This window comes from Saccostrea cucullata, unplaced genomic scaffold (genome assembly GCF_032062105.1).
Source record: "Saccostrea cucullata isolate Sc308-1 unplaced genomic scaffold, CSIRO_AGI_Scuc_v1 ctg9339, whole genome shotgun sequence".
NCBI lineage: Eukaryota > Metazoa > Mollusca > Bivalvia > Ostreida > Ostreidae > Saccostrea > Saccostrea cuccullata.
In genome coordinates, this window is record NW_026930610.1 from 12,235 (window position 1) to 23,534 (window position 11,300).

Consider the following 11,300-nt stretch of genomic DNA (forward strand, 5'->3'; position numbering starts at 1 on the left):
ACCAGGGTATTCTGCAATATTTTTTGTTATGGGGCATACTGATATTATTTTACACCCCCCCCCGCTTAAAAAGCGGGAGGGTATATAGTAATATTACGGTATGTCCTTCTGTCCGTCTGTCTGTTACTCTTTGGGGTACCATCTCTTATCCGCAACTCCCCTTATACCACTGAGTGAAATTCCATGAAACTTTCACAGAATCTTTATAACATATTGTCATGATGCATCTTTGACCCGACACATATTTTGGGTTTCCCACAGCAAATCATGGATGCTGCCACTATTTATATGGGAGGCGGGGGTACATGAATAATTTAATGAGCTCATTGCTCGCAATACCTCTAATTTTTACTTTTCTCCATGAAAATTGAATTTTTTAGGCTCTGAAACCTTTTATTTTCTGAAACCTAAATAAATACTTTTAGGAATCAAACAAAATTTACACGGGTCATGCAAAAATTCTCTATTTGTCAATTTTCCTCGTTGTGCGTTACGCTGTGTATCTTTAGTGTTAGCTATATCAACATCCTCGCTAAAAATGCCAAAATTAAGACTAAGCTAGTTTTTTTTTGCTATACGGTAATTTCTGAATGTTGTTTTTTGTCATAGATCATACATGTGGTTCTCTTTTTGATTGAATACTTCTTAAGTTATTACCTTTTAGAAAAATATCTTAGTAAATTTTCTATACTCCAAACTGCTTTTAAAGGGGCATGGATACAGTTTCAACTGAATTTTTTTAGCCAGTTTCAATGTTTACAATTCCTACTAGCAAGAATTTGAATATCATTTGTTGATTAACAAATGAGATACAGAACTTAAAGTTCTTCATAATGTAAACAATGCTCGTGCCTTGTTTTTGTTTACATATAAAAAATATATTTATAACAAAATGAAATCAGCAAATCATTAGAAACTGTTGAATTGTATTTAAAATTAACTTTTTATTGAAATTATCTACTTTGAACGAACATATGTGAGTATATTAACCTATGTAAACAAAAACATGACACAGACCTTGTTTACATAACAAAGGTTTGGAGCTCTAAATCTGTCTTGTATCTCGACAACTCACGTTCAAATTTTTGATCATCATTAGAAAGACCCTAGTGAAATATTTGTAAAAACGGAAAATAAATTTTGAAATTTTAGCTGAAACTGTGTTTATGCCCCTTTAAGTAATGTCAGGCTATTTAATTATTTGATGTATTTTTAAGGTAGAGAATTAGGTCCTATTAGGGAAGTAATACTTTTAAAAGTTTTTATCGAATAATTAGAGCTGAAATAATTTAAATCTTTGAATTCATTTTACAATAAACCGATGCATTCAACTAGCATTGATTTGTGTGTGTATGTCTGTGTGTGTGTGCAATAGTCTTACCATATTCTGATGTGGATAAACAACCTTCGACCCGAGTTTGATCAATCTGATTGTCAACCGATATAATACATACATGCAGTTTCTACAAGCCTTTATATGGATGTTAAGTAAAATAATAGCTTGTCTTCCTTCTCAATTTTCCATTCTTAGATATTAAACAATCATTATTAAGGTCAATAAGATTTGAGATTAATTAATCATGACCATAAACCCTTTTTACCCATCTGACTAATCATCGGTTAGAAATGACATTGCCCGAGGCAGGCGGCGGCGGAGAGCAAGGATTCTGATATTTCATCAACAACTCATTCAATCATTCAATTTATTCACTCAAAACCATGTAAATGGTACATGCGGTAAAAAACATATAAAACATATATACTTAAAATACAGTGGGTCAAGCAGAAGATGATAATTAAGGAGAACAGACGATACTATCAATTTTAGAAATAAATGTACATAATTGTTTCAAAGAAGCAACATCATTTTGGCACATGACTTCACAAAACTTGATAATATTTGGATTAGAGCATAATTTTTGGCAAAATCAGAGTTAAAATGTTTTTTACATGTAATTATTTTAATATTTTTACTTAACTATGATCCTTTTCGTTCATTGTAGAGCATAGGGTTACATAATTACTACTGTCGCTCTCCACCTTCCTCTGTCTTTTTATACCCCCGCTACGAAGGAGTGGGGTGTACTGTTTTACCCTTGTGTGTCTGTCCGTAACAAATTTTGGTCGCAGTTTTCTAAGCAACTTTTCATCGCTGATGCTTGGAATTTTATTACAATCTTCTTTGATGCATGCCATACATCATAACAAATTAGTCGCAGTTTTCTCAGCAACTATTCATCCCAAATGCTTGAAAAACAACTTTTTATCGCAGATGCTTGGAATTTTAACACAATCTTCTTTGAGGCATGCTATACATCATGACAAATTGTCGCAGTTTTCTCAGCAACTACTATTCATAAATGCGTGATCTTCTCATATAGCAGTCCCAAAATGGGTGTTGCTAAAATGCGGAATGGAAAACGGGTTGGAACATGAAAAATATATGTCAAACAAATAATCTAGATTCGGTATTAATCAGATATAAAGGCAATGTTCTTGATATAAAAGTAATATCTAATAAAAAAAATCATCGTAAATTATTATATATATTTATAATTCATGTCACCCTAAGAACTGGCACGTGTACCTGCGATAGTTTATAAATTACATACTACATGTAACTAGACTAAAATCCTTAGAATCCATCTGAACGTTTCTTACAAATTCTTTTTTTAAAAAGAAAGTTCATTCATAAAAAAGATATTGTCTTAAAATAGGCAGAAGGGAAACAAAGACTACTAGTATATAGATACGTTTGTGTAAAGATCAAAATAACTAGTTTTGACATTCATGCAAGCAGTGGCGAAGCAAGGAATCTTGAAGGGGGGGGGGGGAGCTTTGTTCGGGGTAGGAGCCCACAGCCACACCAAAATTAATTTATTAAATTTAATGTAATATACTTTGGACGCAAAAGGGAGTGACAGACCTTTTGCAAATTCTCAGACCTCTTTATTGAGTGGAAAAACAAACTCAAATGTTTAATGGGCTCATATGTACCCCCCTCCCCCTCAAACACACACAAGTACCACAAACAAACAAACAATAGGCAGCTTCATTGAATTAAAGATGTTACATTAAATTTATCACAGAAGGGTTTCCATCTTTATCTATCCAGGATTAAAGGAAATTACTCTATTTTGTATAAAATTTAAACAACCAGGGCTGGGTTTCACAAAACTATCGTAAGATTTGTACTAAGCTAGATCCTACGATCATCTTAAGATCTGACTTATGACAATCATAAGTTTTGTCACTGCTGTTTCACAAAACTATCTTAAGTATAAGAAATCTTAAGACAAATCTTAAGACGAATTTCCTTCTTAAATTTCACAGGGATTTTTTGTTAAATATATGTATGCACGAAGTTTAGATGCCTTTCCTTAATTTTGCAGATAAACCCTAGGAAAAAAGACATAAACATTTTATTGCATCAACTTTAATGTAATCAGGGTGTGTTTTCGTATATGGCGGGGGGTTGGTCAAAAAATTAAATTTGAATTAATTTCATCACCATAAAAAAATAATTGAATATACATATGTACATGTAATATGTTTAAATGTCTTCTTGCTCAAAAAATAGTACCATGTAGTTACTGACGAAATTTATGATATGTTTTTTTAATTAAAGCCACTAGAGATTCCGAACCTTTGCAATTAATGAATGATTATTGCAATGAATCCTCTTGAAACACCAAATCGTGTTAAAAGTTCGTTCATAAAATTCGATGTAGGTGTCTTTAAAACGCTTCAAGTACTGCAACAAAATATCAATGCTAACAGATGAAGAAAAGAAACGAAAAAAAAAATTTCTACTCAAAATTTTATAATTTCAATACTATTAAAAAAGAAAGAAGAAAGCATGTACATACAGCATCAAATGTTACAGCATGATTTTCATACACATTACACATTCCGGTAGATTAATGAGGGATACCCCAAGGATAAAATTACAATGTATTTGATTTTATCTAATTTTGTACAATTGAATAAAATGTTTACTATCTAATTTCTAAAAAAAAAATCACCATATAGTGTAACAAAATAAAGTAAAACGTCTAAAAATGAAGTGTAGTTATATATAGGTATTTTCTTTACTTTCATGGACTTATCTAATCCCTAGAAATGCATATACTTCGTATTTCTGTTTACTAAAAAGACATTAATGTACCCTATCAATAAATAAACTACAAATAAACAACATTTGTACAATAAAACGAATCTCGAACACAGGATCTGGATTTTAAAAACTGCTTAAATTAGCAATTCTTGGTCATAGTTATTGTGATATTCTTGCGGGGTATGGAATTCTTATGAACAATTTTGAATAAAGTTATATATGTCAGAGATACGTATTTTACATAAATGTACATACATTGCCTTAAGATGCATTTTGGGGGGGGGGGTGTTAGCGATTTCAGTTGGGAGGGGACACAAGCAAACAAAAAATGCATTGAAATGAATAAAGTAGAAAAACATTTTAAGTAGTTCATATGAGGTTTTCTATCGTTTATTTATTGACAAATTATTTTTTGCGGAAGGGGGGGGGGGTCGTCTTTCCGTCTGGCATAATATAGTCCAAAGGATTGTTCTATCACTAAAAACCGTTTATCTTTAAATATCCTTAGGTTTTTAGCCAAAATATATACTGTCACCAGTTACACTTTAGACTTAAGACATGTATCTAGTTGTCTTAAGATTTTGATAGATCTTAAGATTATCATAAGATATGACAGTTTTGTGAAACTACTATGATGCAATCCTAAGATAATTTTTGGTCTTAAGACAGATCTTAGTCATAAGACAGCTTTGTGAAACTGGCCACTGAGTTACATTAGAAGTGTTTATCCGAGCTTCCCGGAGAGGCTTGCTCTAATCGTAATCCTTTTTAACATTTTATTTCTCTTTCAATGGTTCATCTAGATATCAAATATTTGCCCCCCCCCCTTTCCACTTTTTGCCAGACATGGGTGTAAATCAAAGTACTGAAAGTACTGAAAGCCGGGCTTAAGAACAGCACACAGGTGAAAAGAACAGGTTTCAGTTAAAGTATGAATGATATAAGGAATTATTAGATGCAGCGAATGAAAAAGCATCGTTAAATTTTATATAAGAACAATAGGTTTAACTTTGATGAAGTATAAGGGTGATTAATTTATCTTTTTATTTTTGAGCTTTATATACTTGTTCTTTATTGTTATTGAGCATTTTTTTTCTTGCCTTATGCCATGGCGTCAGGCACTACTAAGGATCAATATTTCCTACGTCCGAAGCTAAGAGGTCACAGTTAGCCAGCAAAATTTTGTGCATGCTGATTATCATCGAATTTTGTAACCTGCGTTTCAACAACAACAGTTAGCAGAAAAATGATCATATTACTGATAGACTGAGGATGTATTTAAACATGCATACAATCGCAATATGTCGTCCCCAACTTCGTTCAGGACGACATAATGACTAGAAAGTCTGCTATTGCAAGCAATAGCGTATGTTTCCCGAACTGGAGAATTTTCATTTTGTCATCAGTAATACTATGCCCATTAGCTAAGCTTGGACAACCATCAACTCGTATCAGTCCTTTCGGTACTTTGATTTTAAAATTGGAGCTAAGCGCATGTGCATGCATATGCAAGTTATAAATCCAATCCTGTTTGGTTCAAAACTAGAGTAGTTATAGCCATTTAAAGTTTTAGCCAATCAGATTGCAGTGCACATGCATGCACATGTTTTCATGATTATTGTTATATATCATATTGTAGTAATGCATGACTTGTCGTAATGCATGACTTATTTAAAATTTCAATGTATTTCATCAAAAAAGAAAGAGATATTAAAATTTTTGTTTCAGCCAATCAGAGCAAAGTGCACGTGCATGCACATCATTTCGTGCTAATCTGACAATGTCATATTATCTACACTATTAATATATCCTTATATAATATCCTTATGAAATGAGCATTTCATCAAAAAAGTGTAAAAGTTAAAGCAATATTCAGTATACAAGTCATTTAATGTTGCACGCATCCGCACGTAAATGCGTATGCACACATAATGACCTTTGTTCCATACATCTACACAACATGCCTATTAGCCTTAAAAAGGTTTTAGCTCAATTGGATGGACATTTTTCTAGAACTCAAACTTGGACAACCATCAAACCTATCTGTACTTTCAGTACTTTGATTTAAAAATCGAAGTTCAAGAATTTTGATTTTCCCCCCCTTTCCATGGAAACAAATAAAAGCTTCGAATTTTTAAATCCAATGAGCACAATTAAAGAACCTAATCATTACATCCACAAAATTTCATGACAAATGTGCAAGGGTCTATGCCTACAAGTTTTGGGGATTTTAGTTCATGTAGAATAGTACTTGATGCAACAGAAATCACCCAGGATGTTCCAGGGAATGATATGAGATTGCAGGCCAGCACATACAGCGGATACAAAAATTCTCACACTGTTAAAAGTGTTACAGGTGTTGCACCTAATGGTGCTTTGGTATTTATTACTAAATTGCACCCTGGCAGCACATCTGATGTTGCAATTGTAGAACATTGTAAAGTCTTAGAACAGTTATCTCCAGGTGATATGATCTTAGCAGACAAAGGGTTCACTATTCACAAGTTGTTGCCCCCAAGGAGTACATCTAAATATTCCTCCCTTTCCAGTGAGGTCCAACTATGTCGAAGAATTGCTAAGTCACGCATACATGTTGAAAGAGCAAATGAGCGTATTAAGAATTATGAAATTTCAAGGCATGTTCCGCAGCAATTTAGATATATTTCTACAAAAGTCTTTCAATTATGCTGTGTTTTAGTCAATTTTCAGGATCCCCTTATGCAGGAAATTGCTCAGAATTTTGCAAGTGTAGATAACTAAGATATTAAAATTAAAATGTTTTCACCATGTTTAATGTTATATCTTATAGCTGTTGTAAATACGGGAGAAATTTACAGAAATAAAAGTCTGTCAAAACAGATATGTTGATCTCCCAATTGATGTCTTTGTTAATTCTTACAAACGCACAGTCTTTTGGTGTCCAGACTATAAAATCACACAAGGATTTCCCATTTATATGAAGCTGTCCTTGCACTTGATCATAGTATTGGTGGTTCTCTCATAGCTTGAAGGACTTGACTCCATTAAAATCCTAAACCTCTATATGAAAAAAATATATATGTTGAAGATTTTTAAAGAATAAGAATTTTCATTGGTGCCTCAATCATTAATATAAGACAAAACTATTTAACTAATAAATATTTACATGTATAAGTATTTTGTTCCTTACTGTACAATAAAGTGAGAAGGCAAATCATCTGCCTTGAGGACTAACATTACAACAGAAGGAAAAAACTTTTTTAACAATTGCTAAATTGTACTTAAATTTATCCAAACTAATATATTGGAATTATTTAAAGTAATATCTCAGTACATGAAACGTATTCAAACAAATACATACACACTATTATTACCTAGGCAGAAATCGTGTACTTTTTCAAAAGCTTCTGGAATTGTCAAATTCTTTGCTGAAAAGGGGCATTTCACCTCCAGTATTTCTGGCTTAACGTTTGACATCTCTGATATGTCAGCGAGTCCTGGATTCTGATAGCTGAATCCGAATGCAGCAGGACGACGAATGAGTCCATCGGGGCTTGACCCAAGAACCCCATTACAGTGTAGCCAGATACCTAATATGAACAGTATCATAAAGTTTCAAAATAGCATTAATATGCAACACTCTGATTTTCTTATGCATTGATGACTTGTTATAAATAGAATATACAAACAGTATATTTATATTCATTATCTTCAACTTCAGTTTAATAACTGAATTTTAAATAAATTAGCTCAAGAAAAACTTTTATTTATCATCAATTTTTATTTGCTTTAAAGAAATTGAAATTTTGCTTAGGAAAGAAATGTACCAACCTGTTGGCTCTACAACTGCATCCCCAAAAGTTCTATACTTTTCAATTGCGACTTTTTCATTGCACGTCCCCCAAATAATGGCATCCTTCTTTGACAGATCATAAGCTGAGCATAATCTTTTGTATAAGGAGACAGGATATCTGTTATATAAGGAGCAAACTTTCAATATTTTTGATTTTATAATTAACTGCTTTTACAAGTATCATTTATAATTACATATACATATAAAGGCATGTAAACTACCAGTATACCTATTTCTCTTGATCGCTGCCAAAACACAACCAAAGTTTGAAGCTGTTGATCTATTCTTCCTAACAGATGCAATTTTCCTTTTGACCAGTGGTAAGACAGGCAATCTAAAACATGACAAAAATCTTAAAACTTAAACAACATTCATAATGAAACAGAATACATTCTATTCATTATGCAACTCATTTGTCTTTACCTGTTGGATTTCTTGCTCATTTATCATTAATTTTTGCTTCATCCAAGCGATTGGATTCTCTGCAGAAATAAATTCCTGGCTAGAGATGAGGTCTTCAACTAGAGGCACTGCAAGTGTGGGCACAGGCGGCTCGGGGGATAGTATCCAATGCATTGCTGTTGATTTAATTAAACAAAAAAATTAAACCCTCAGTGAAAAAGACAACAAATACTCAATAAACCTGTATTGCAGTTACATCACCAATTCTTAATACTGGTATATATGTTAAATATTTTTTCGAACTTATTTTATTTACTACTTCAAATAAATTTTGGATTTCAATATGTATACGTGTGAAAAGAATGTACAAATAACTTCCTTTAAGTATGTATGAGAAATAGGGTGAATAATATTTAAACATTTTACTAAAGGTTGCAGTTGAGTTGAAGTTTTATATTACGTCACGATCTTCTAGTTTGACAGATGCGTTCAAGGTAAATAGTATACACCTCCTAACCGCAAGCTTTACGACTGGAACTTTCTTCTAATCCCTGATTGTTTGCTTGTACAACAAACTATTTCTGTGTCAAGGTTGATAATATGAGTTTATCAATCACATGAATTGTTTACGCTGAATGCATCTGTCAAAAAAGATTGTGACTTGATGCAAAACTTCACACTGAATTGAAATTGATAGTATAAATGTATAATTAAAAGTTTAAAACAAAGTCAACACAAAAACAAAAGAGACAAGAACAAAACTAAACATGTAAAAGACAAAAAAAGCAAAAAGAATGGAAAGACTGCACATCTTGTCAGAATTTCAGTCCAATGTCAAATAAGCCATTAAATATCTGAAGTCCAAAGTCCGGGTGTAATGAGTTAGTTAGGTGTTTTGTGAATTTATATATATATATATATATATATATAAATGTATATATATGCATAAAACACCAGATATATATATATACATGTGTGTATATAAATTTTCAAAAAAGTAACAATAGAATAAACTCTAAACAATGTGACACTAAAATAAAACACCAGATATATTAACCTGAAAATCTCCCTACAGTTGTCAATTTCTGATATAGGAACTCCCTGTCCCTATCATTGACTGGCCTATTTGTTGCCCTAGTAATTTTTGACAAAAGTTGAAAAATGGAGCATAATACAACACTGAATGGTTTTAAATATACCATGCTAGCTGCAGATCTGTAGCTTGCTGGTCTGAAAAAATTAGGATGGACGACCAGAGAGATACAGTTCCATCCATTGAAAAAAGTGTATATTGCCCATAAAAAATATGCTATTTCTCTATTTTTTATATTTTCACTTTTGGGGTACTGTCATTTTTTAATATTTTGCACCATTCATGAAACAGTCATAATAAATGCATACCTGTAATTTATAAACCTGTCATGTGCAGGAAAAAGTTCTTCCATCGTCTTAGTTTGACGAGGTGGTGCACTCTGGATGCTTAATCCAACTCTGGCGTACATCAGTTTTGCTGACATTTTTGTACCTGTATCAACATGTTCCATAAATTTACTAAGTTATATTATAGTCTTGGGGCCTAAAGTTAGATTTTATAGTTACAAGTATGCTTATATATGCCAAGGTAGTGGACTTGGAGGTTCCAGGGCACGAATAGTACCCTGCTACCTACAGTCACATGGTGAACTGCACACTTGTATATACCGGGTATATATATATTGGTGTGCATGTTTTGATATAATTTCTATTTAACATTAAATTTGGTAAAGCATACCTAAAACAGACCAAGTGAATTTACATATTACATAAATTGCATATATTAAAATTACCCATAGAGAAGAATGCTGGCTTTATGGTGACATTTGTCCATCCCATGTACACATTCACAGGTACTCTGTTCAACTGTTTAGTTAGAACCAAGAGTAATCTAATAAAATAAAAAAAAAATAACCACCTTAGGTGGTTTTTTTTTTTTTATTTTATTAGATTACTCTTGGTTCTAACTAAACAGTAGAATTTTACTTATATTATCTGATACTATCAATTTTAAAAGTAAAAAGCATGTTTACATGGAAACTTGAAAATTGTGGAGAGAGAAAAAAAAGAATTGTAAATTAATTTATTATTATGTACTAAGACATTGCATAGACACTTTCAGTCAAGGAAATTCTGAAAGAGGTTTGTTCTGGATTTATTGCATAGGCAGGATAAAACATATAACGTGCGAGTACACCCATTATTGCCGAGTACCCATTATTGCTGATTTTCGTTTTTACGTTTAAAAATCTGTCAAACGGTATTTATTTGTAAATTTTTTGCAAAATACATAAATTACACAATTTTTCCAAACCCCAAATCGTCTCGGAGAAAGAAAAAGTTGTTTAGAATTAATAAACTCACCATTGATATATCAAGTCTTTGAAAACGCACAAAAAAGCAGTCGTGCGACAGGACATGCCATAGAATTTTCGGCTAGCTTTCCATTTTCCTGACAGAATCAGTCATGTTTTGGTGCAAATCAAATGAATATTCTCCTGCATGCAATGATACTAAACGAAATTATCCATGGTAATTTTTCTACTTGCATTATTTAACGAAAATTACGACGAGTATGAAGCGTCTGCTGTACGACGCCATTTTTGTTTTATACGGGAGCGGATCAAAATGCACCACATGCACCTGTTCTTAACAAATCTGCAATAGGTTATTTTTATCGATTTATTTTTGCTCATATCGCTTCAAAATTATATGGACAACTTTTTAAAATAGCATAACAAGGTGAAAGTGTCTTATTTAATTTTTTTAAAATTAAAATATATATAAATGGGATAATAAATGGGAAAATGAGGAAAAAATTCACAAGTTCTGGATGACATGAGAGTACAAAGACATATCCTGGATTCATCCTTGGAGAAACAATATACCCAATAACTTGCTCTACATTTTTTTTTC

The 11,300-nt window shown here is 32.2% G+C and overlaps 1 protein-coding gene across 7 annotated transcripts; it reads right to left on the reverse strand.

Moving 5' to 3' along the window:
* Positions 1-7,208: 7,208 nt before the first annotated feature.
* LOC134229250 (uncharacterized) lies at positions 7,209-11,008 on the reverse strand. 7 transcript variants are annotated; one of them, XM_062710955.1, is made up of 7 exons: positions 10,749-11,008; positions 10,178-10,275; positions 9,753-9,876; positions 8,373-8,527; positions 8,179-8,283; positions 7,928-8,067; positions 7,209-7,686 (listed from the first exon to the last, which is right to left on the reverse strand). In XM_062710955.1, exons 4-7 carry the CDS (start codon positions 8,390-8,392, stop codon positions 7,442-7,444), a joined length of 510 nt encoding a protein of 169 aa, XP_062566939.1. In that variant the 5' UTR covers positions 8,393-8,527; positions 9,753-9,876; positions 10,178-10,275; positions 10,749-11,008; the 3' UTR covers positions 7,209-7,441. The 7 variants fall into 7 exon arrangements, with proteins under 7 accessions (XP_062566939.1, XP_062566943.1, XP_062566942.1 ...); XM_062710959.1 differs by lacking the exon at positions 9,753-9,876; XM_062710958.1 differs by lacking the exons at positions 9,753-9,876; positions 10,178-10,275; positions 10,749-11,008 and adding an exon at positions 9,409-9,511.
* Positions 11,009-11,300: the final 292 nt, after the last annotated feature.

Excerpts from the sequence above, each read along its gene's own strand:
- LOC134229250 (XM_062710959.1), bottom strand. The coding sequence starts at position 8,392 with ATGAGCAAGAAATCCAACAG. Across the intron at positions 8,068-8,178 it reads GCAGCGATCAAGAGAAATAG|ATATCCTGTCTCCTTATACA; the intron begins GTATACTGGTAG and ends CTTATATAACAG. Across the intron at positions 7,687-7,927 it reads TGCAGTTGTAGAGCCAACAG|GTATCTGGCTACACTGTAAT; the intron begins GTTGGTACATTT and ends TGTTCATATTAG.